This window comes from Acanthochromis polyacanthus, chromosome 16, assembly GCF_021347895.1.
Source record: "Acanthochromis polyacanthus isolate Apoly-LR-REF ecotype Palm Island chromosome 16, KAUST_Apoly_ChrSc, whole genome shotgun sequence".
Classification (NCBI taxonomy): domain Eukaryota; kingdom Metazoa; phylum Chordata; class Actinopteri; family Pomacentridae; genus Acanthochromis; species Acanthochromis polyacanthus.
The window spans coordinates 38,079,802-38,105,472 of NC_067128.1; the positions used below are offsets into that span (position 1 = coordinate 38,079,802).

Genomic DNA, 25,671 nt, shown 5'->3' on the forward strand with positions numbered 1-25,671 from the left:
TCATATGTCCTCCTTTATCTGTGATGACAGATTCAATCCTCCGCATGGAGGAAACCAAAATTACCAAAAATTGGTCCTAAATGACTCAAAATTTGTCCAAAATGACAAAAAATAGTCCTTAGTTCTAGACCTCCTGATTAGTGGTACTATGACTCCTTCTAGACCTCCTGATTAGTGGTACTATGACTCCTTCTAGACCTCCTGATTAGTGGAACTATGACTCCTTCTAGACCTCCTGATTAGTGGAACTATGACTCCTCAGATGTTTCTCTTCCTCTGTTCAGTTCTTCTCCATGTGGAGCCATGATGCAGACACAGATAGACCCAGTCCATAGGTCCAGAACTGAGAACATTCATGTTAGAACCATGTTCATCAGTTGGACTGGTTGGGGCGGCGTCTTTATGAAGTAGATTTCAGGGATTTAAACAGACTTCTGCTGACTTGTGGACGAACGTGTCGTCATGCTGATCTTTCTGAGAGCTTCATGCTGATCGGTGCATTTGTGTTGTTCAGAAATAGCTGCAAACTGAACACCAAATCAGATGTGAAGTTTCCCAACAGTCTGCAGCTAAGTGTCCATGAACCAGTGATCAGACCTCACTGATTTCGTGTGGCTATCAGCTGTGGTCTCTGAGGGAAGTCAGATCTGCTGCCATCCTCTTTAATGATTGATCCAAATGTCAACATGTTTGAGTCCAAGTCCAGGACGGTGCTTTGATTCTCAGTCATCTACTCAGGAGGCTTCTGCTGTTCGATATTCCAGATATGATCCAGTTCTAGTTTAAATTCTGACTTTTTCTTCAAAATTATACAGAGTTTATGAATTTAAGGTAAGAAGGTTAAGTAAGAAATGCTGATTAGTTTCCATAAATCAACCAGCTTCCTAAGAAGACTGTTTTATTTACAGCGTCTGGTCTGCTCTGAACACTCAACATGGACTTTATTTCTGCTCTTCAGCTGCTCATAGGTGAGTTTCTTAAAAACTAAATCATTTAAATGTCTGTGAAATGAGTGAATTTGATCAATCATCTGATTGTTGTGTATTTATTGTAGAATTTAGATTTTAATATTAGTGATAACTCTAGAGATGAAGTTAAAAATCAGTCTGTTTCATGAATATTGATGGACGCTCAGTTTGAATGTTTCTGTGTTTCTGCTGCAGGTCTGATGAACCTTCTGCTGCTCTCAGGTCAGTAAGTTCAACTTGAAAATGCATTTATATCCACAGCCGGAGCATCTGGAACACCAGTTTTAGATCAGATAAGAACAAACCTCCTAGTTCTGACCAACCACCTACCAACATTAATGTTTACCCTGAATTAACTTTTTAAAGTTTCTCTGATGACTTCTCAGAAACCAGAAACACATCCAGGAGCCAGTGATTGGTTCTAGGACTCTAAACTGTTCACACTAGGATACATCCCGTAATACTGATGACCACACCAGGCTACATCCCATAATACTGAAGATCAATGTTGATGACCGAAAATGGCATCCAATTCTGTGTACAAAGACTCAAAATGTGTTCAGTGTTTTTCAAAAATTTCCAAACCAAAAAATCAAGTCAATCAAAAACTGTTCAGAATCACCAAAACATTGTTAAAAATGATGATGATGTCAAAAATTATTTTAGATTTGTTTAACATGATAAAATACCTGAACTTATTGACTCAAAACATGTTTAGAATGACGTAAAAATTGTCCAGAAACACTAAAAAAGAACCCTCAGTGGCTTTAAATTTGGCCAAACAGTGTTTTATGAATCGTCAAAATCTTCACATTGGGGCATCGTCTACATGTGAACACTGAGCCGACCAATTTCCAGAATGATATGACAAAGTTTCCAGGCATGGTATGTGCAGATGTATTGACAATTCCTTCCTGTTGGCAACAGGTAGCGCTATGAGTATTTCTAAAATTTTGAATGTGGATGTGTTCAGACCCTGACTGGTGTCCATCATGTGAAGTTTGATCCAGACTGGATCATTTGCAGCTGAGATATAAAGAATTCAATTTTCATGGCGAAAAATCGAAATTTGCTGTGCCGCCACAGACACGCCCTTAGATGACGAGTCACCATTTTCTCTAGGAATCATCATCAACGTGTTCAGGCTTCTGTCACCAAATCTGAAGTGAATTTGACCAACCTGCTGAGAATAGTACATCAAAGTGTAAAAAAGTCTATTTCCTGATACCACAAGGTGGCGCTATGACTGTCAATGTACATAACCACATAGATGATGTCAGAGCGGGACTCTGATCACACATGTAAAATTTCAGGCAGATTGGAGCATGTTCAGGAGAGTTAAACAACACTTCCTGTTTGATGGCGAAGGATCAATATTTTGCGGAGCTACCATGGCCACGCCCTTTGAATTTTGCGGATCATTTTGGTACATTTACATCAAGAAGAACTGTTGCATACACTGGCCAAATTTGAAGTCTCTCGGACTTATCCCCGATGAGTTATTAATCTGAAAAAATTTACAGCTAATTCAAGATGGCCGACTTCCTGTTGGGTTTAGGGCGTGGCCGTGATTGACTTATTTGTGTGTCCTGATGTGCTGCATATGTCTACAAAATTTTGTAGCTGTACATGAAACATCTTGTGAATCAGGCTAGTAACCACATTTTGCAATTTTGCAGGGGGCGCTATGGAGCCATTTTGGCACACACATGCACAACTCAGATAAAATATCTAATTTTTCGCCGGTCCTGATGTACATGCCAACTTTCAAATGTTTTGGGGTATGATGAGACCGCCAAAAATGCAATTTCCCCGGCAGACGTAGAAAGTAAAATAATAAACCCCAGCACTCCAAGAGGGTCTTCGCGCCGCTGGTGCTCGGACCCTAAAAATCTTTATGTCTGAATCTGTTCAAACACAAACTGAACACCACGTTCTAAAAACAGGACTGAAGGTTTAATCTGGATCAAAACACAGACCTGTTTCTATTTGATCCAGTTCAGATTCCTTCTGAGCCACTGAGCTCTGATTAGAAATAAAGGTTCCTCTGAGGTTCCTCTGAGGTTCTCCACCCTGGTCTGCAGCTGGTTTACCTCCGTCGTTCTCCTTCTGCAGACTGTGAGAAGATCAAGCTGGTGGGTCCAACCCGGTGCTCCGGCCGGGTGGAGGTCTTCCACAGGGACAGCTGGGGCACGGTGTGTGACGACCACTGGAGCATCTCCAACGCCGAGGTGGTCTGCAGGGAGATGGACTGTGGGACGGTGATCGAGGCCAAGACAGGAGCATTCTTCGGCGAAGGGAAGGAGCACATCTGGCTGGACGACGTTCAGTGTACCGGCTCAGAGTCCTCCATCTTAAAGTGTCCTCACAGAACCCTGGGAATCAACAACTGTGGACACGGAGAGGACGCCGGCGTCGTCTGCTCAGGTGAGTCTCTTACCTGTTATACCTGCTCAGCACACTGTGCACCTGACGTCAGATTAATGCCGGGTTCAGTAGAGCCTTACTCACCATAAGCAGAAGAAGAGGAAGAAGAAGATAGATAGAGCGCTTTATTGTCCCGAAGGAAATTTCTTTTCACAAGCTGTCATGTCACACATCATAACATACATACAAAGACAAAATTCACAATATTCACAATATGACACACAAAAATAGAGTTCAAGTTCAGCGCGGTGGCTTATTGAGGATGACGATAGCTGATGGAACAAAACTTCTGTTGTAACGGACATAATGCCATCTTAGTGCTCGGAATCTGCGTCCAGAGGGGAGGAGCTGGAACATGTGATGAAGAGGGTGTTCAGTGTCTGAAATTATTGATCTGGTGAGACGGGCTGTTGCCTTATTATTAAGTTCAGAAATGTTAGGTGTAGGTTGATGTATAATTTTAGATGCAATATGTGTAATTTTAACAAGTCGGTTTCTGTCTGAAACTGACAAAGTATAGAAACAGGAAGAACAATACAGCAGAATGGACTGGATTATACTTTTGTACAGCAACAACAAGAGATGAGGAGCAACATGAAGAGAACTGAGTGTACGGAGAACAAGAAGAGTTCTAAGTGTTTCAGTCTATAGCTGTATTGATCACTGAGGATCAATAGTTCCATCTGATTCTTCTGATCAGCTCCAGATGTTACTGCAGCAGGTTCCTCAGATGTTCTGAGGAACCATCCACACCTGAACTCAGACTGACATGAAATGAGTTTAATATGAGAGCAGGTCTAATGTCATGAAAAACATTTGCAGACATCAGCTGTTAAACACACTGTAAAAAGAAGTCAAGGTTTGATCAAGAATCATTTGTTCTTTTTCCAACATACAATGAATTAATGGATATTTACAGACTTGTTTCAATTAAAAATGATCCTTTGGTCCTACAGTTTATAATCTTTAAAATAGAAAGAAGCAGCTAAGTTAGAACAGAGAAAAATGAAAGATTGTTCTGTTCGGTCCAGATAAAAGCAGCTGCAGATGATCAGATTCAACTTGTTCAACCACAAACTTGCAGCTTCGAGAACAACATCCAGCTCAGAGTGTTTCTGCAAACGTAGAGATCAGAGTTCAGGAGTTCTTCTCTCCAAAACCACTGAAGATTCAGAAATCGTTTCTTCATTCCAAATATTTTCAGCACCAACAGTCATTTAAAGAACAGAAGAGAACTGATATCCAGCAGAACGTAGAACCAGTCGACCTGGTTCAGGTTCTGTCTGCAGCTGGTGGTTGGTTAAAACCACGTTATGTTTACGTTGCGTTTGCATTGTGTTAAGCTGCGTGTCCACTATATGCGATTTCCCCACACGGCAACGCACCGCATCTGAAAATCGCACAGCCGGTGGGCGGTCACTAGTGGACCACAGCATGGTCACATGACAGCGCTCCAGCAACAGCAGGTCACTACGTGGTCACATGACCGAGCTTTCAGCTTGACGCCCTGCAGGCATGTCGGATAAACACAGCGGCTCGGCCACAAACTTTCCTTTTTATTTCAAAACACTTCAGGTAAAAGTATTTCTGAAAGCATTTGAGGAGAGAAATAATCTGCAGCAGCTGAATCTGTCCTGGTTTTCGTTCACTAGTTTAGAAGTTTGAGGACAGTTTCATGATGCGTGGAATCTCTGCACGCTGCATCTAATTTACATAAAGTAGAGTCCAGTCTACTTTATGCAAATGAGCTGCAGGTAAACACACCGGATCACAGATGGAAACGCACCACACCCGGACCAGAATTCCACATGTGGGGTGTTTCCAGCTGTGATCAGGTGTGTTTACCTGCAGCTCATTTACATAAAGTAGAGCAGAGATTTCACGCATTGTGAAACTGTCCGCAAACATCTAAACTAGCCATCGGTGAACTAAAACCAGGACAGATTCTGCTGCTGCAGATTATTTCTCACCTCAAATGCTTTCAGAAACACTTTCCCTGAAGTGTTTTTGTAATATTAAACAAAGTTTGCAGCCGAGCCGCCATGTTGGTCCGGTTTGAAATCCAGGAGCAGACCAGCCCCTGAGTCGATGCGTTTGTCCAATCAGGGGCAGGAAAGGAACTTAAAAAAGGTGTTGAACACAGTTCACCATGGAGGAGAAGCTTCTAACAGCTGGATCTGAGCACACATGGTAACCATTAGTGTTTTAGAAATAAAAGGGAAAGTTTGTGGTCCAGCCGCTGTGTCCGCAGACTCATCTGCTGGACTGTCAAGCTGAATGCTCTGTCATGTGACCATGTTGTGGTCTGTTAGTGACCGCCCACTGGCCGTGCGATGTTCAGATGTGGTGCGTTGTTGTGCGGGGAAATCACATCTAGTGGACACGCAGCTTTCATGTTGTTTTTACGTTGTGTTTGCATTGTGTTTATGTTGTGTTTACATTGTATTTATGTTGTCTTTACATTGTCTTTACGTTGTATTTACATTGTCTTTACGGTTTATTTACAGTGTGTTTACGTTGTATTTACATTGCCCCTATGGTGTATTTACGTTGTCTTTACGGTGTATTTACATTGTGTTTACATTGTATTTACATTGTCTTTACAGTGTATTTACGTTGTATTTACATTGTCTTTATGGTTTATTTACATTGTATTTACATTGTCTTTACGGTGTGTTTACATTGTATTTACGTTGTCTTTACGTTGTATTTACATTGTCTTTACAGTGTATTTACATTGTATTTACATTGTCTTTACAGTGTATTTACGTTGTATCTACATTGTATTTACGTTGTCTTTATGGTGTATTTACATTGTATTTACATTGTCTTTACATTGTATTTACATTGTCTTTACGGTGTATTTACATTGTATTTACATTGTCTTTACGTTATATTTACATTGTCTTTACAGTGTATTTACATTGTATTTACATTGTCTTTGCAGTGTGTTTACATTGTCTTTACGGTGTATTTACATTGTATTTACGTTGTCTTTACGGTGTATTTACATTGTATTTACATTGTCTTTGCAGTGTCTTTACATTGTCTTTACGGTGTATTTACATTGTCTTTATATTGTCTTTGCAGTGTGTTTACATTGTCTTTACATTGTCTTTATGGTGTATTTACATTGTCTTTATGGTGTATTTACGGTGTATTTACATTGTCTTTACGGTGTATTTACATTGTATTTACATTGTCTTTACGGTGTGTTTACATTGTCTTTACATTGTCTTTATGGTGTATTTACATTGTCTTTACATTGTCTTTACGTTGTATTTACAGTGTATTTACGTTGCATCTACATTGTATTTACGTTGTCTTTACGGTGTATTTACATTGTATTTACATTGTCTTTGCAGTGTGTTTACATTGTCTTTACATTGTCTTTACATTGTCTTTACGGTGTATTTACATTGTCTTTGCAGTGTGTTTACATTGTCTTTACGGTGTATTTACATTGTCTTTACATTGTCTTTGCAGTGTGTTTTACATTGTCTTTACATTGTCTTTACGGTGTATTTACATTGTCTTTACATTGTCTTTACGGTGTATTTACATTGTCTTTGCAGTGTGTTTACATTGTCTTTACGGTGTATTTACATTGTCTTTACATTGTCTTTACGGTGTATTTACATTGTCTTTGCAGTGTGTTTACATTGTCTTTACGGTGTATTTACATTGTCTTTACATTGTCTTTACGGTGTATTTACATTGTCTTTGCAGTGTGTTTTACATTGTCTTTACGGTGTATTTACATTGTCTTTACATTGTCTTTGCAGTGTGTTTACATTGTCTTTACATTGTCTTTACGGTGTATTTACATTGTCTTTACATTGTCTTTACGGTGTATTTACATTGTCTTTGCAGTGTGTTTACATTTTCTTTACGGTGTATTTACATTGTCTTTACATTGTCTTTGCAGTGTGTTTACATTGTCTTTACATTGTCTTTACATTGTCTTTACGGTGTATTTACATTGTCTTTACAGTGTATTTACATTGTATTTACATTGTCTTTACGGTATATTTACATTGTATTTACGGTGTATTTACATTGTCTTTACAGTGTATTTACATTGTATTTACATTGTCTTTACGGTGTATTTACATTGTATTTACGGTGTGTTTACATTGTCTTTACATTGTATTTACATTGCGTTAATCCTTCCAGCGACTCTGAACATTTTCTTCATGAATCCATCAGAGAAGGGTTAGGGTATGAGGAGAGGAGAGTTAAAAATGTCATTCTGTAAAACCTGAACTTAGTTTCAGCTGGTTGTGTCTCTGTTTTGTTGTCAGTTTGTGTGTCTGTTACTCTGACATGTCCTCCAACAACACAAAGTATCCCACAGCTTCTCTTTCAGTGTTTTGAATCCTCAGATGTTTCCATGTCTTCTGTGTCTGATCTGCAGACTTTGTGCGTCTGGTGAACGGCAGTAACCGCTGTAACGGCAGGGTGGAGCTCTACCAAGGAGGACACTGGAAGAAGGTCTGCAGCAGCGACTGGACCAAGGAGGACGCCGACGTGGTCTGCAGAGAGATCAGCTGTGGAAGTCCTCTATCCCAGACCGTCCCATCACACTTTGGAGAAGCCCACAACCTGAACGGAGTGAAAACCCACTGCGTTGGAAATGAGAGCTCCATCTCAGAGTGCACACATCAGGACACCTCAGAGAGCTGCACCGACGCTACCGTCGTCTGTACCAGTAGGTCACATGATAAACATGAGCATGCTAAATCATTAGCACACTAAATCATGAGTATGCTAAATTATTAGCCTGCTAAAATATAGCATGCTAAATCTTTAGCCTGCTAAATCATTAGCCTACTAAACGCATGAACATGCTAAATCATTAGCCTATTATATCATGTGCATGCTAAATAATTAGCATTCTAAATCACTAGCCTGCTAAATCATTAGCCTACTACATCATATGCATGCTAAATCACGAGCATGCTAAATCATTAGCCTGATAAATCATTAGCATCCTGCTGATTTAGCATGCTAAATCATTAACATGCTAAATCATGAGCATGCCAAATTTCCTCAACTCATTTAGCATCTCCGACTCATTGCTAGCCTCGCCATTAGAAATGAATGATGCAGCTTCTGGTAGCATTAGCTGCTTTGATTGTTCCACCATATCGTCTTGTTTGCTCTTTTGGGGTCTTTTTGGTAACTTTCTGACTTAAACTCATCTTCGTTTAGACTTTATCTTGTATTCTAATAGTCATTTGCCAGCCTTCCGTCCTCTGTTGGCTATTTTAAAAGCGTCTTTTCTGGCCATCATGTAGACTGAAGTCACCTCAAGACTACCAGTTTGGTGTTGAGAACTGATCAGTTTCTGTTTGTGGTGTTTTGGGAAATGCAGAGCAGATTTACTGAGGATAACTTTGTGGTAGAAAATAAATCAGATGCTCATCCGATTTAGATGCTGATGGATGATAAATACTCCTGAAGCTCCAGATGTCTGCCTGGAAAGTTGGAGTTCAGAACGTCTCTGTAGATCACCATGAAATCACTGATGGTCTCTGATCTACTGAATAAACACCCCTTTGATGTTTTCTTGACCTGCAGACAGCAAGACCGCTCCGTCTGGTGAACGGAACCAACCGGGTGCTCGGGTCGGGTGGAGGGTGTACCACCAGGGCCAGTGGGGGACGGTCTGTGACGACCGATGGGGGGATGCAGGAAGCAGCCTCACCTGCAGGGAGATGAACTGTGGCAACGCTCTGAGTGTTAAGTATAAGGCCTTCTTCGCAGCGGTCGAGATCAGGTGTGGCTGGACGACATCGAGTGTACCGGTCCATGAGAAACCATCGCCGACTGTCCACACCGAGGGCTTTGGAGACACGACTGTGACCACAGCGAGGACGCTGGCGTGGTCTGCTCAGGTAGACTTCCATCTGCCCTGAGGGATCAACAGGTTACTGATCTATCTTTAAACTCTCCGCTTCTTTGTCTTTCCAGAGTCGGTCCGATCCGACTGTGAATGGCACCGACAGCCTGCTCTGTGCAGGGTCGAGGTTCTCCACGATGGCCACTGGGGCAAAATCTGCAATATATAACTGGGGGCAACACGGAGGCTGCCATAGTGTGTAAAGAGCTCAACTGTGGAGCCCCAAAAAAGATCAGGAAACGTTTGGCGACAGCAACCCTGAGGGCCTTCAGCAGCAGATGTTCTGGAAATTGTGAGCTCCATCAAGCAGTGTGGACTCAGGAACACAGTGGAAGCTGTCGAGTGTTTCTGTTTCCTGTGGAGGGTAGAAAGAGACTTAGAACGAGATGTGTTAAAGTTAGACTGGGAGTTACTCATGCGCTGACAGACGCCCGTCTTACTGGGGGACATGGACAGAGTACCTCTACAGCAGAGTAAAAGTAACAACTACAGCAGACTAAAAGTACCACTATAGCAGAGTAAAAGTACTTCTACATGACAGTAAAAGTTCCACAATAGCAGAGTAAAAGTACCTCTACAGCAGAGTAAAAGTACCTCTAAACCAGAGTAAACGTACCACTACAGCAGAGTAAAAGTACTTCTACATGAGAATAAAAGTACTTCTACATGAGAGTAAAAGTACTTCTACAGCAGAGTAAAAGTACCACTGTAGCAGAGTAAAAGTACCTCTAAAGCAGAGTAAAAGTACCACTACAGCAGAATAAAAGTACTTCTACATGAGAGTAAAAATACCTCTACATCAGAGTAAACGTACCTCTAAAGCAGAGTAAAAGTACCTCTACATCAGAGTAAACGTACCTCTAAAGCAGAGTAAAAGTACCTCTACATCAGAGTAAACGTCCTCCATTGCTGCAGTAAAAGTACCACCAAACCAGCTGAACCTAATTAATGAACTAACCTGCCTCTAACTTGAACGTCGTGTCTTCAGGGAGTTCAACTGTGAGGCTGGTGAATGGAACCGACCGATGTTCTGGTCGAGTGGAGGTTCTGCATGATGGTCAGTGGGGAACCGTGTGTGATGATGATTGGGACATCAAGGACGCTCAGGTGGTCTGCAGAGCCATGGACTGTGGAACCGCTCAGACCGCCAAGTCCGGGCGCCTTCTTCGGTGAAGGTCAAGGAGACATCTGGCTGGATGACGTCAACTGTTTCGGAAATGAGACGTCGCTGCAGCACTGCAGGAGGCCTTCGTTTGGAGAGAACAACTGTGGACACAGTGAGGATGCTGGCGTGGTCTGTTCAGGTAACATCTATGTTCTGGTAACGTCTATGTTCAGGTATGGTCTATGTTCAGGAATGGTCTACATTCAGGTATGGTCTATGTTCAGGTATGGTCTATTCAGGTATGGTCTATGTTGAGGTAATGTCTATGTTAGGTATGGTCTATGTTCAGGTAATGTCTATGTTCAGGAATGGTCTATGTTCAGGTATGGTCTATGTTCAGGTATGTCTATGTTCAGGTATGGTCTATGTTCAGGTAATGTCTATGTTCAGGTATGGTCTATGTTCAGGTATGTCTATGTTCAGGTATGGTCTATGTTCATAATGTCTATGTTCTGGTATGGTCTATGTTCTGGTATGGTCTATGTTCAGGTATGTCTATGTTCAGGTATGGTCTATGTTCATCGTCTATGTTCAGGTATGGTCTATGTTCTGGTATGGTCTGTGTTCAGGTATGGTCTATGTTCTGGTATAGACTGTGTTATCGTCAGGTCTTTGTTCTGGTATGGTCTATGTTCTGGTATGGTCTATGTTCAGGTATGGTCTATGTTCTGGTATGGTCTGTTTCATATGGTCTATGTTCTGGTATGGTCTATGTCTGTATGTCTGTGGTATGGTCTATGTTCTGGATGGTCTATGTTCAGGTCTATGTTCTGGTATGGTCTGTGTTCTCATCTGGTCTATGTTCAGGTATGGTCTATGTTCTGGTATGGTCTGTGTTCAGGTATGGTCTATGTTCTGGTATAGACTGTGTTATCGTCAGGTCTTTGTTCTGGTATGGTCTATGTTCTGGTATGGTCTATGTTCAGGTATGGTCTATGTTCTGGTATGGTCTGTGTTCTCATCTGGTCTATGTTCAGGTATGGTCTATGTTCTGGTATGGTCTGTGTTCAGGTATGGTCTATGTTCTGGTATGGACTGTGTTATTCGTTTTTCTGGTCTTGTTCTGGTATGGTCTATGTTCTGGTATGGTCTATGTTCAGGTATGGTCTATGTTCTGGTATGGTCTCATCTGGTCTGGTCTATGTTCTGTGTCAGTATGTCTATGTTCAGGTATGGTCTATGTTCTGGTATGGTCTATGTTCTGGTAACGTCTATGTTCAGGTAATGTCTATGTTCAGGTAATGTCTATGTTCAGGTATGGTTTGTTCTGGTATGGTCTATGTTCTGGTATGGCCTATGTTCAGGTATGGCCTATGTACTGGTATGGTCTGTGTTCAGGTATGGTCTATGTTCTGGTATGGACTGTGTTATTGTCTTGTCTTTGTTCTGGTATGGTCTATGTTCTGGTATGGTCTATGTTCAGGTAATGTCTATGTTCAGGTATGGTCTATGTTCTGGTAACGTCTATGTTCAGGTATGGTCTATGTTCTGGTAACGTCTATGTTCAGGTATGGTCTATGTTCTGGTATGGTCTGTGTTCTCGTCTGGTCTATGTTCAGGTATGGTCTGTGTTCTGGTATGGCCTATGTTCTGGTATGGTCTATGTTCTGGTATGGTCTATGTTCAGGTATGGTCTGTGTTCTGGTATGGTCTATGTTCTGGTATGGTCTATGTTCTGGTATGGCCTATGTTCTCGTCTGGTCTATGTTCAGGTATGGACTGTGTTCTGGTATGGCCTATGTTCTGGTATGGTCTATGTTCTGGTATGGCCTATGTTCTCGTCTGGTCTATGTTCAGGTATGGACTGTGTTCTGGTATGGCCTATGTTCTGGTATGGTCTGTGTTCTGGTATGGTCTGTGTTCTCGTCTGGGTCTATGTTCAGGTATCGTCTGTCCTGCTATCGGTGGTAAACTCTGAGGCATTTCCACCTGCCAAACTAATCTGAGTGTTAATCATCAGTTCTCCTGCTTCTTCGTCCTGCAGCCACCATCAGACTGATCAATGTGGGACGGATGAGTGTTCTGGTCGGGTCGAGCTGCACCACGGAGGACCACTGGGCATCCGCCAGCAGCGTTAATTGGGAATGAATGAAGCTACAGTGGTCTGGCAGGGAGATGAACTGTGGAGACCCGGTGAAGGTGTCGGGTTTCTACGGTGCAGTGGAGACCAGAGAGGCTACCAGGTGAGCTGCAGTGGTAGAGAGACGTCACTGACGCTCTGAGCCTCCGAGAATATCCCTCCGGCAGCCACATCCAGGAGGCAATGCGGTCCAGTGTTCAGGTGAAACATATCTCAGGTTCTTCTCATCAAGTCGATGTCCTACAACCATGTGGTACGAAGTGTTCTCCTGGTGGTGCCGCATTGGATCAGATCCGCTGAACAGCCAATCACAGAGCAGTGTTTTTACCCTTTTTCAAAAGACATTAGTGGTGCTGAGTATAGACCTGTAGAGAACTTCTCCTAGGAGAGGAACATCAGCTACTCACCCAGTCAGGTAGTCACAGCATGATGATCTAGAGGATCCAGAACCAGAACTACTGAGGAACCAAACACAGAGCAGTTAGCTTCTGGTTCTAGATGATCCAGATGTTAGTTGTAAAGTTTAATCCACTTTTAGTTCATCAGTTTGGACTAAATGCTTCTTTAACAGGTAGTTTGCAGTCGACTGGTTCTGTCTGATCAGTTTGTGTCTTCTGCTCCGTTTGTGTGACTTTGTTTCAGTGATTCTGTTTGTCTTTGCGGGGCTGCACAGTGGGCTAGTGGTTAGCACTTTGGCCTTGCAGCAAGAAGATCCCCGGTTCAAATCCCGGCCTGGGATCTTTCTGCATGGAGTTTGCATGTTCTCCCTGTGCATGCGTGGGTTTTCTCCGGGTACTCCGGCTTCCTCCCACAGTCCAAAAACATGCTGAGGTTAATTTGGTACTCTAAATTGTCCGTAGGTGTCAATGTGAGTGTGATTGTGTGTCTGTATATGTAGCCCTGTGACAGACTGGTGACCTGTCCAGGGGTCCCCTGCCTTCACCCGAGTCAGCTGATAGACTCCAGCACCCCCCATGACCCTAGAGAGGATAAAGCGGTGTACAGAGGATGGATAGATGGATGTTTGTCTTTGCTCTGTTTTGTGTTTGTGTCGTTTTAGTTGATGTTGTATCTCTTTCTAGTCAGTTCTGACCTCCTTCTAGTCTTTGTGTCTCATTGCAGCCGTTTTGTCTTTAAGTGTCTAAAAGGTGTTTTTATCTCTATTCATACTGAATGAATGTTTCTTTACATTTAATTTGTGTTTCTTCTCATCAGTTTTAATCTCTTTCTTGTTGTTCGTCTTCTTTGTTTTGTCTGTTTTTTTTTCTGGTCATTGTGAGTCTTTGCTGCTGTTTCATCTTTTTGACTCCCAGTAAACGTTCAGGTTCTCCAGTCAGAGCTACCAGTCTCCTTCAGGTTGGACCAGTTTAAAGTCAGATAGTCACAAATAATGGACTCATCCTGGAAGCTGCTCATGGAGAACTTTCTCCTGATGAAGAAACACGAGAACACCAGGAGACCATCTGGAGACCACCAAGAGCACACAGAGCTACTAATTACTGAATAGTGAATGTTGATCAGGATCATGTAGTAACAGAACACCTGTCCTCACCAGGTAGCGTAAAGTTGGCTGATGGACCGAACCGCTGCGTGGGAAGAGTGGAGTTCTACAACAACGGCCGGTGGGGGACGATTTGTGGAGAATCCTGGGACATCAATGATGCTACGGTGGTCTGCAGACAGCTGGACTGTGGAAGAGCTCATAAGATCACCACCATGTCGGAGTACGGCCAGGGGACCGGGACCGTGTGGATCGATCAGATCGAGTGTAACGGGATGGAGTCCAGCCTGCCTCAGTGTCCTCAGAGACCCTTCACCGACAAGACCTGCAACACCTCCTCAGTGGCTGGAGTCACCTGCACAGGTAGGACATCAGGACACAGCAGCAGTGAGTAAAGCTTCCTGTACAATGACTGAAAGGATTCTAAACTCTTTCATGTTTCGCATCATCTCCAAGTCGACCAGCAGACGAACAATCAGAGTTTCTGCTTTAACTAAAAATAGTGGAACCTCAGGGTGATTTACAGTCAGAAACCAGAGTTAGTGTGAAGCTTGGACAGTGTGAAGGAACCTTCAGAACATCAACCTCTATGGACGGAGAACCAGAACTAAACCTGGCTGCTGCTCACAACTAAACTTCCCGATGAAAGTTTGCTGAAGATCGTGAGAAGATGTGAGCAGAAATGAGCGGACTCTGATTTCCTCCATGCTGAGGAGGACTGAAGGAGGAACCAAAGAACCTCACTTTAGTTCCGCTCAGTTCCTCCCATGGAGCCTGAATTTAATCCATGGAATCTGTAGTTAATAATCTGATACCAGACAGAGGTAATCTGATTACTGAGAGGATCCAGCTCTTCTGGGCTTGGACTGATCTTTCCTCATTGCTGTTGTTAGGGTTAGAATGTTGTCCTTCCATACCTGGTTCTTTGTTCTCAGTCTGGTTCCTCCTCAGGGAGCCTGGAGGTCCGGTTGGCCAACGGTAAGGACGAGTGCTCTGGTCGGGTGGAGGTCCGTCACGGTGACGTTTGGTCCACGGTGTGTGACGCTGGCTGGACAGTGGATAAAGCCCAGGCGGTGTGTGATCTCCTGGAGTGTGGACGGGCCGTGAACATTCCCGGAACCTCTCAGTTCGGTCAGGGCAGCGGCTCGGTGGCCACGGCCGACGACTGTTTCAGCAACGCCACCTTCCTGCAGCAGTGTTCATCCAGAGGGTTCAGAGCGGCAACGTGTGGACACCAACAGGACGCTGGAGCCATCTGCGCAGGTACAATGTACACTAAATATACACAAGTGTAGGAGACACTATATGATTTGACTAATTGCACTTGTTTATTAGGGCACCACCCTAGATTCCTAGGGAATTAATTAATTAAAAATTAATTCATTTAAATTTGATCAGTCTCATATCAAAGGTCTAGAATTCTCAGAAAAAAGGACCCACGTTCTCACAAAATGAAACTCTCAAAACTGTAATTTGGTCTAAATGAAGCATTTATTGACTATTCTATTAAAATAATGACTAGTGAAATCCTATTTACAGTGCATAAGGGTGTGTGTTTGCATGCATGACTACGTGTGTGTGTCTGTGCGTGTATCTGTGGAATGTATGTGTGTGTGGTGTGTGTGCGTGTGTATGAGAGACTGGTGTGTGTCCAAATTAGCATATTATGGTGAGAATTAGCCAAATAGCTAACCTGACGAGGTAAACGGTAATTTGGATTAAAATGAATGATTTGTAAAATAATAACGGATTAAGTGAATTTAATTAATAAAGCGGTTAGTAATCAACCCAGGGAATGGAATCAGAGCATTTCAGCTGGCCTAACGGTAACAGAACCATCTGTTGGAGCTGACTCCTGGCTGGGACCGTGTGAGCCTTCAGCGGACGCTTCACAACGCACCTGGACTTGCTGGTTCTGTGCGTAGTATCGTCGTTATGGCAAAGCATTGATGTCCTGCCGTAAAGTGATTGGTTCCGTGCATGGAAATCTGGTCCCGCACATTTCCGGTGTGGTCAGCTGAATGGAGCCGGGTTTGGTTGGAGAAAAAAAATTCACTTGATCAAAAATGAGGACGGCTCTCGTAGTTTTAGCCAAGAAAAAGGAACGGATGTTGAAAGTGATCAAAAATTAAGAAAAATTGATAACTGGTTCTAAATCAGTTCTTGGGACTAAAACGAATACAATTCGGCTTAACAATGAGCAAAAATGTCTAAATTAATTACAAAAAGTGAAAGGATAAATAGTTGCTAACTCTGGAACAAAAGAGAACTTTAGAAGACAGAAAAAAACAAAAGAAAGACACACCTTTTAGATAAGAATAGGGAGATGCCTCTCAGCTCTCAGCATCTCAGGAGGGAGACAGAGGAAGAAGAGACCAGGAAGAGGGCTGTCTGGACTTTTAAAGGTCCGAGGCTCCTGGGACGGACCTGGGCGGAGAGAGGAACTTTTTCGGCGCAAATCTCTGGTGGAATTTGACTCTTTTTGTCTCACAGAGAGGCAGAGAAGAAGGAATGATCCAGAATGGATTAAAATATTAGGATAGTAAACCATTAAGTGGTCTGTCTATCTCACCATAATTCAGTTGTGTGAAAGGGAAACGTGTGTAAAATTATGTGAATTATTCTATTTATACATAGAAATATGTATTCGTGTGTTCTAAATCCTAAAGATATATATGTCACAGTGAAGATAAGATAACCAGGCACACATATGGCAATGAGTAAACACAAGAATTCATCCTTCCAACCTAAATAGGAGGGGAAATTAGATTAAACCTTGAAAATCAATAAATCCACTTCTATAATCCATATAATGGTCAATTTCGAATATGTTCGAGGTGGAGTCTTTTCTGTCACTTTGGTAAACCTGAAAATTCCAAATACATATCAGAAATGTGAGTTTTGAAGAGGTTCTTTGTTCCAGTTCAGTTCCAGTCTCCCTGTGCTTCAGCCTTCAGCCATAAAGTTTTATGAGCCTTGGAGACAGGCAGAGATGGGGAGAGAGAGTGGAGGAGGGTTTTTAGCCTGAAAAAGAATTAAACAAAACATTCATAGCATAAAAGTGAAAGTCATTGTCTTTCAAAAAGAAAAAGTTATTCCAGGTGTTTAATGTTGAGCAGGGAGATCCGTCTTCCTGTGAATGAAAACACACAGAACTACAAATGTCCCAATCTTTCTCCAGAAGTGGGTTGTTCTCTGTAGGGAGAGGAGAGCTCTGGCTTATCTGAGTTTGTCACAGGCCTTTGGTAGATTCCTACAACAAGATAATACTAAATACCAACAGGTACCTAGCCTAGCCATGCTATACCCATGTTCTGAAGGCACAAGGGTCTAGGGCCGCTCGACAGGGAGGGAGGCGGGCTAAAAGGTTGTCTATCAAATCCCTCTGCAGCAGTTGGGTAGGTATACAACCAATCAACACAACGAATAGGCTGACGTGGCTCCTAGAGCACCGGCGGATTGTGGCTAAGTCCCATTAGCTTCCCAACCAGCGGAGCCAACTGGTATATTAAGGATTTGCCATATCCCGTCGGCATAAGTCCAAATACGTCTTTCTTCTCAATGAAACACTTCAGTGCCGTCCTTTGTTTATCTTTCAAGTTGAATTTTAGCTTCAAATCTTTAAGGGCTGTGGCCAAAGCCGAGTCCAAAGATAACTGTTTATTGTTTCCGGTTGTTTCTGTCAGAATCGTCACGCCTCTGTCATCACTTAGTTACGCCCGCCTTCTGACTCTACACTTCATGGTGATTGGTCCGGCCAGTTTTAGGAGAATCCAGCCTCGAGGCTTATGGAGGGTAACTAGACCCACCCTGGCAGAGAATTAAATTCGTTGCCGTGGGTTGTCTAGCGCAGCTAGGCTAACAGGTACCACTAAATAACACTAAATACCACAAAATACCTCAAAATATGTCATTTAAAACAACTTCTTGGTTTATTTTTGGTCAAATCATGCCGTTTTTCACAAGTTTCAAGTCATTTATCGATAATTTCTCAGTAATTCTGGACAATGTTTTGTCATTCTGAATCAGTTTTGTGTCATTTTAGATGATTCTTTGTCCCCTTCCGCAAATTTGAGTCATTTTTGCCATTTTAAACATATCTTCCATCAATCTGAGGCCTACTGACAGAAGACATCTCTGAGTTCTTTGTCCTTCATGAGGTTCTGGTTCCTCAGAGCTGCAGGACTTTAAACTGAACCAGGAGCAGAAACGTCCTCAGATGTCTGAGGTGTTGAATCCTCACGGTGTTTGAACCTGTGTGTCCTCCTGAGCAGCTCAGGTCCGGCTGGCCGGTGGCGCCACCCAGTGTTCTGGTCGGGTGGAGGTGTTCTATAAGGGCCAGTGGGGAACGGTCTGTGATGATGAGTGGGAGCTGAGTGCAGCTGACGTGGTCTGCAGACAGCTGGGATGTGGTCACGCCATCTCCGCCCCCGGCAGCGCCCACTTCGGCCAGGGTTCTGGTCCCATCTGGCTGGACAACGTGCAGTGTTCTGGCCAGGAGTCGGCGCTGTCCCACTGCACCCACCAGGGCTTTGGAGAACACAACTGTGGACACGGAGAGGATTCCAGTGCCATCTGTCTGGGTAGGAGGAACTTCTAATCTGTCTGTAGAAAGTTTAAAGAAGGACTCTAAACGTAGAACCATGAAGTCAGCCCCTAGTGAGGCTCAGAAACATCAGACACCAGGAATCAGCTGACCTCTGCAGAAAGCGTCGTTATTAGTAGAGTATATGTTAGAATATTATTAGTAAAGTACAGATTAATGTTGGTAGAGTATAGGTTAGTATATTATTATCCATCCATCCATCCTCTATCCACCGCTTTATCCTCACTAGGGTCATGGGGGGTGCTGGAGTCTATCCCAGCTGACTCGGTGAAGGCGGGGGACACCCTGGACAGGTCACCAGTCTGTCACAGGGCTACATATACAGACACACAATCACACTCACATTCACACCTATGGACAATTTAGAGTAACCAATTAACCTCAGCATGTTTTTGGACTGTGGGAGGAAGCCGGAGTACCCGGAGAAAACCCACGCATGTACAGGGAGAACATGCAAACTCCATGCAGAAAGATCCCAGGCCGGGATTTGAACCGGGATCTTCTTGCTGCAAGGCCAAAGTGCTAACCACTACTCCACTGAGCAGCCCTCTAGTATATTATTAGTATGGTTTTATTCTGTGACTTCTGTTAGAAAATTTTGCTGTTAAACATTCAAGGATCTGCTGTTATTTCATGATCTTGTCGAGTGGAACACGAGTTTTTAGGTAAAATCTTGTATATTTCTTAGATCTGATGTAGAGTAGACACAGTGGTTCAGTGGTTAGTCCTGTCACCTCACTGCTAGAAGACCCTCAGTTCATGTCCTGGCCTGGCTCTGGTTCTGGTCTTTCTGCATGGAGTCTCCATGTTCTCCTGCTGGGTTCTCCAGGTTCTCCAGCCTTCAATATGTGACAGACTGTTACCTGTCCAGGTGAACCTGTGACAGACTGTTACCTGTCCAGGGTAAAGAGGATTCAGCGGTGCAGATGATTGTTGGAGATTCAGTCTGTTTTTATCGTTTTATTGATATTTCCATGTAGATGTAAAATCAAAGTGAGAAAATCCATCAAATTCCAGATTTCTTACAGAGCAGTAACGGTCTGTTGGAGTACAGGTGAGGTTGTGTGAAGCTGCTTTGACTAGCTTTAGTGAGATGATCTCTGAGGAACATCAGAAGGTTTTAGGATCAAAGACAGACAGTGTTCACCTGCTGGTTCTGGAGGATCTCCTCACCTGCTGGCTGTGATGTCAGGTGTGTTCGTGTCTGTTCAGGTGCTCTGGCCAAGCCTGAGATCACCTTATATCCAGCTCCGGAGGTCAACTGGGGTGATAAGGTGGAGATCACCTGCACTGTGGTCACTGAACAGCTGGGAGGAACCTTCATCCTGAAGAAGCTCCAGGACTCATTCCAGTTGGAGAAGTTCTCCAACCACGACACAGCCACCTTCACCTTCCCTGCAGTGGACTTCAACCAGAGAGGATCGTACTTCTGTGAATACCAGAAGAAACTTCCCACTCAGGTCATCTACTATCCTCAAGGAAACTCAGCTGACCTCTCCATCACAGGTAACCATGGACACCACACAGGTAACCATGGACACCACACAGGTAACCATGGACACCACACAGGTAACCATGGACACCACCACAACCTTCTGAGACTGAACCTCTAAACACCAAACATCAAAGCTCCTGCAGCACTTTAACTCCCTGAAAGAGTTCAACTGGAAGTTAATGTTGGAGAAGAAGGAGGAGATGATCTTTTAGGATGGAGAGCGATAACTGTGTTGGAGACGAATGTTTGACTGAAAACAAAAAACTAAGATTTTTAAAACACCAAAGATTTGTCAAAAATAAGTTAGAAATGATCTCAGGTAACTCAGAAATATGCAGGACTTCATATTTACATGAAGCATCAGTTCACAGCGAGAAGAAACGTTCCAGGAGCAGAAAACCAGGAAGTTCAAGAGAACTTTGTCTTCTACTGAACTTCACTGACAGAAAAGATTAGGGTTAGACAGAAACAAGCTGGAAACAGATCAGTATAAACTGTTCACAGGTTTATTAAAATGACAGAAAAATTCCAGATGAACATAAATTTGTCCAAAAAGACTCAAAGTTTGTTCAAAATGAAAAAAATAAATCCTGAAATCGGTACAAAAGATTCAAAATATTAGAAAACTGTCCGTAAGAATCTGAACTTTGGTCTAAGTTTGCCAGTCTGAGGATGAACTAATGGAAACAACCAGATAACATCACATTACCATGACGACCACCTACAGTCTCAGGAGGTTGTGATCTGGAGTTTTGAACATCTGTGAACATCTACCTGACTCTCTGTTCCTGCAGTGAAGCTGGAGAAGCCCACCATCTCACTGTCTTCTCCTCATGCCATGGTGGTCTACAGCCCAGACAAGGTGTCTGTCACTCAGGGCAGCTCCTTCTCCGTCACCTGCTCCACCCACTCCAAGTATCCTGGAGGGTTTTTCTACCTGACCCGGTCCAACAGAACCACCATGGAGTCCAAGCCGACGTTCGCTCACTCCATCTTCTATCTGGCCTACTTCGAATTCCCGTCCTTAGAGCCTGAACACCAGGGAGAATATACCTGCGTCTACGCCCTGAACATCTCCTCGCTGTCCTTCTGCTCGGTTCCCTCCAAGTCTCTGCAAGTCACCGTGATCTGTAAGAACCACAAAAGACGAACTGACGTCATGGAAACTTTTAGATTACTCTGGAGCTACAGTGTAATCTCATTACCTAAAGTTACTCTAAGAAACTATGAAAGAACACTTTGTTCTACGGCACCATAGTTTTACCTGGAACTCCAGATTAACTCCAGATTAACTCCAGATTAGTTCCTGTTCAGGCTGTAAACTAAAGTGTTCTGTTTGTGTTCTAAAAGTGTTTCCTCTGTAACTCTGCAGCTCCGTCGTCGTACTCGGTGGTCGGACCAGTTGTGTGTGTTCTGGTGGTTCTGGTTCTGCTGGTGGTTGGTTTCCTGGTGTGGAGGAGGAGATGGAGAGGTTCTGGTAAGATCTGAAGCTGTAGATGTTCACTATGGAGTCAGTTAGAGAGTAGAATTGGGAAGAAGCACACTGTAGGATTGAAACCACAGACAGCCGCAGCATCCGTTACCATGGTGATTTACCTGTGTAGCATCCATTACCGTAAAACGGGGTAATGAGGGACGATTTTGGAACATTATCGATTAATATCACTACACATCTCATGGATGTGAAGGTGAGACACATGTCATTTTGTGACTATGAGGTAGGTCAAATGTTTCCTGCCAGCTACCGCGGTCAGCTGGAAGTCAAATTTTTTATTTATTTTTTTTATTACTGTCCCTTATAGCCCCATAAATGGGGCTTTAAGGGACACTTGACTCTTTTAAGTTTATGTCTCTTATACACCCATAATAGGGGCTATAAGGGACTCAGAATGTGTTTTAAAAAAGGTTTATTTATCCCAAAAACAACAGTGCAAGGTAATAAGTTTTTCACCCAACTCTTTCAGTGACATGGACGGATCTGCGCCCACCCGCCACATATTTGACAAAATACAAAGACAAAATGTCCCTTATTACCCAGCTGTCCCTTATAGCCCCGTTTTACAGTACCGTAATGATGTAGCCGTGTAGCATCCGTTACCGTGGTGATTTAGCCGTGTAGCATCTGTTACCATAGTGATTTAGCCATGTAGCATCCATTACCATGGTGATTTAGCTGTGTAGCATCCGTTACCATGGTGATTTAGCTGTGTAGCATCCGTTACCGTGGTGATTTAGCTGTGTAGCATCTGTTACCATAGTGATTTAGCCATGTAGCATCCGTTACCGTAGTGATTTAGCCATGTAGCATCCGTTACCCTGGTGATTTACCTGTGTAGCATCCGTTACGTAGTGATTTAGCCATGTAGCATCCGTTACCCTGGTGATTTACCTGTGTAGCATCCGTTACCGTGGTGATTTAGCTGTGTAGCATCTGTTACCGTGGTGATTTAGCCGTGCAGCATCCTTTACCTTGGTGATTTACCTGTGTAGTATCAGTCACCATGGTGATTTAGCCATGTAGCATCCGTCACCATGGTGATTTAGCCATGTAGCATCCGTCACCATGGTGATTTACCTGTGTAGCATCCGTCACCATGGTGATTTAGCCATGTAGCATCCGTCACCATGGTGATTTAGCTGTGTAGCATCCGTCACCATGGTGATTTAGCCGTGTAGCATCTGTCACCATGGTGATTTACCTGTGTAGCATCCGTCACCATGGTGATTTAGCCATGTAGCATCCGTCACCATGGTGATTTAGCTGTGTAGCATCCGTCACCATGGTGATTTAGCCGTGTAGCATCTGTCACCATGGTGATTTACCTGTGTAGCATCCGTCACCATGGTGATTAGCCATGTAGCATCCGTCACCATGGTGATTTAGCTGTGTAGCATCCGTCACCATGGTGATTTAGCCGTGTAGCATCTGTCACCATGGTGATTTACCTGTGTAGCATCCGTCACCATGGTGATTTAGCCATGTAGCATCCGTCACCATGGTGATTTACCTGTGTAGCATCCGTCACCATGGTGATTTAGCCGTGTAGCATCTGTCACCATGGTGATTTACCTGTGTAGCATCCGTCACCATGGTGATTTAGCCATGTAGCATCCGTCACCATGGTGATTTACCTGTGTAGCGTCCGTCACCATGGTGATTTAGCCATGTAGCATCTGTCACCATGGTGATTTAGCCGTGTAGCGTCCGTCACCATGGTGATTTAGCCATGTAGCATCTGTTACCGTGGCTTAGGGTTAGCTCTAAACAAGCTCTGCTAACGCTGGTTTCAGGCCCATCAGGACTCGTTAACCCGTTGGTCTCACCTCATCTTCTAAAAATTAGAACCTTCTGCTGAATTCAACTCTTCCTTTCTCTGAGGGTTGTTTAGTCCAGTGCAGCTGCTGGTTGGTCTCCTAACTGACCAATCACAGGCCTGTTTGTTGTGGGTGTTTGATTGAAGAGCTCCAGCTGATGTTCTGTTCAACCTTCCAGGAGTCATGGTTCAGTTCAGGAGCAGGTTTGAAGAAGCGATGAAACGAGACATGGAGGACAGAAGCAACGGAGCTCTGGATGGAAGGTAGGAAGGAGGTCCGTCTGTCTTCATGTTTATCTGAGGAGAAGTTCTGTTGACATGTTCTCACCTCTGATCTCCAGAGAACGCAGTAACCAGCTGTATGAACCTGGACCGAGTCGCAGCTCCGTGGAGAAAGCTACTGAGGAGGACTCTGAGAACGGAGTGGACAGAGTTCCCGAAGACCTGGCTGGAAGAGTCTGCTACGAGCTGGAACCTCTAGTGGTCTCCTGATGGAAACATCCAGTCCTGACTAGACAGGTGTTCTTCAGCAATTCCAGTCACGAATGTGCTCTGAGCAGGAGGTTCTGGTTGAGTTCTGGCGGAGCTTTTAAGGTTGAAGTTTCCTCCAGGAGACGTGATTGAGTTTCCTGAGCTTAGAGAACATCCAACACCAGGTTGGAGGAGTTTCACAAATATCTGCAGCTGGAACATCAGTTTTATTCTTCTGCTGATAGTTCCTCAACACTTTAACAGAAATTAAATTCTAATCTTCATCATGTTCTGGAGATGTTGCTCCTCTGATCAGATTCTCTTCACTTTATTTGTGACTTTGGACCTGAAACTAAGTTCTGTCAAATATTTAGTCTGAATCTAGAGAATTTTAAACATTTTATGAAACACATAAAGTTCATCTCTGAACATCTGATGGAACCTGAAGAACACAAACTGGACATGAAGACTGTTCTGGAGATTCAATATTTTAAGATAAGAGTTAAGATAAACTTTCTGAAACTTCAGACTTTCTGGAGAGAACAAACCCAAAGAACCAATAAATGAAGAGAATCACAGGAAACAGATTCAGTCTGACCCATGAAATGATTTTTATTATTTTATTGATGATTATTGGATGTTTGTGATGCTGATCAATAAATCTATTTCTTATGTTTTTGACCAGTTTTCATGACTTCATCCTGATGATCACAGCAGCTCAAATGATGTCATAATAACTGATTAGATGTGTATTGATCGATGACAGCTGCAGCATTGATCGATTAGTGATCAGCTATTCAATGATTCTCCAATTATTCTGATGATCAATTGATCAATTTGATGAATTTTAAAGTAAAAACAATCGTCTGAAAAGTGAATATTTCACCATTTTAGAAAGCAAGCAAGCATCTGATCAGTCAACAATGATGAAACAATGTTTGGAGACGCGTGATGAGTTCAGGATTCTCAGGTTGGTTTTTATCAGCAGACTTCAGCATTTTCGTTTCTATCTGTTGAATCCTTTAACCCTCGTGTCGTCCTGCGGGTCAGATTGACCCGTTTTAAAGTTTGAAAATGGAAAAAAAAATCTATTTTCACAGTGAAACTTCAGATGTCTACATTTTGGGAAATATTTGAACAGTTCTTGGTGGAAAAAAGAAATGTTAAAAATGTTTCTTCAGAACATTCCCATAAAAAATCAACCAAAATCCAGTGAATTTTTCTGGATTTTTTGTGAATGTTCTTAAAGAAAATATAAGAACTTTTACTGATATCTATGGAATCACTTTAGATTTTTTAGGATTTTTTGAAAGATTTTTACTCATTTTTTGAAAATATTTACAAGAATTTTCTTGCCCATTTTGGGTTGTTTTTTTTTTTAAATAAAACTTTTAAGGGAAACTTTTCAGGAATTATTTGAATTTTCTTCCTGAAGGTTTTGAAAATTTTCAGAAATTTGAGTATTTTTTTTCTGAATTTTTGGATTTTTTTCAGACCAGGAAACAATATTTTTTGGTGGCTGTAAATGAAGACAACAGGAGGGTTAAAGATTTAACTGCAGGAAACATGACGACCAATAATCAATAGTGATCACCCTCAGTCCTGCTGTGATGTTGGTCTAGAAGCAGTCAGCTGATGGGGCGGTCTATGTGCTGGAGCTACCAGGTATTAGTCTAATGATGCGTTAAATAGAAATACAGATCATAGATATGAATGTTGTCAGGATTAATGGTTGGTGA

At 42.9% G+C, this 25,671-nt stretch overlaps 2 protein-coding genes and 1 long non-coding RNA gene across 4 annotated transcripts; 2 read left to right on the top strand and 1 right to left on the bottom strand.

Annotated features, from left to right (window-relative positions):
• Nucleotides 1-605: 605 nt before the first annotated feature.
• On the top strand, nucleotides 606-12,553 carry LOC127530406 (deleted in malignant brain tumors 1 protein-like). The gene is made up of 18 exons (XM_051937068.1): nucleotides 606-831; nucleotides 909-968; nucleotides 1,164-1,190; nucleotides 3,084-3,395; nucleotides 7,813-8,110; nucleotides 10,444-10,604; nucleotides 10,656-10,672; nucleotides 10,856-10,872; nucleotides 11,035-11,039; nucleotides 11,307-11,323; nucleotides 11,477-11,493; nucleotides 11,566-11,635; nucleotides 11,721-11,725; nucleotides 11,804-11,808; nucleotides 11,906-11,922; nucleotides 12,025-12,029; nucleotides 12,093-12,097; nucleotides 12,450-12,553. The coding sequence occupies exons 2-18, from the start codon at nucleotides 935-937 to the stop codon at nucleotides 12,551-12,553; spliced, it is 1,116 nt and encodes a 371-aa protein (XP_051793028.1). The 5' UTR covers nucleotides 606-831; nucleotides 909-934.
• On the top strand, nucleotides 10,290-24,613 carry LOC110964340 (uncharacterized). 2 transcript variants are annotated; one of them, XM_051936946.1, is made up of 10 exons: nucleotides 10,290-10,604; nucleotides 12,450-12,746; nucleotides 14,101-14,409; nucleotides 14,998-15,309; nucleotides 18,321-18,629; nucleotides 19,865-20,158; nucleotides 20,942-21,277; nucleotides 21,520-21,624; nucleotides 23,641-23,725; nucleotides 23,803-24,613. In XM_051936946.1, the coding sequence occupies exons 3-10, from the start codon at nucleotides 14,262-14,264 to the stop codon at nucleotides 23,951-23,953; spliced, it is 1,740 nt and encodes a 579-aa protein (XP_051792906.1). In that variant the 5' UTR covers nucleotides 10,290-10,604; nucleotides 12,450-12,746; nucleotides 14,101-14,261; the 3' UTR covers nucleotides 23,954-24,613. The 2 variants fall into 2 exon arrangements, with proteins under 2 accessions (XP_051792906.1, XP_051792907.1); XM_051936947.1 differs by lacking the exons at nucleotides 10,290-10,604; nucleotides 12,450-12,746 and having other exon boundaries at nucleotides 13,495-14,409.
• LOC127530357 (uncharacterized) lies at nucleotides 22,718-23,634 on the bottom strand. Its single transcript, XR_007936968.1, has 2 exons — nucleotides 23,094-23,634; nucleotides 22,718-22,970 (listed from the first exon to the last, which is right to left on the bottom strand). It is a non-coding gene; the product is annotated as an uncharacterized LOC127530357 (long non-coding RNA).
• Nucleotides 24,614-25,671: the final 1,058 nt, after the last annotated feature.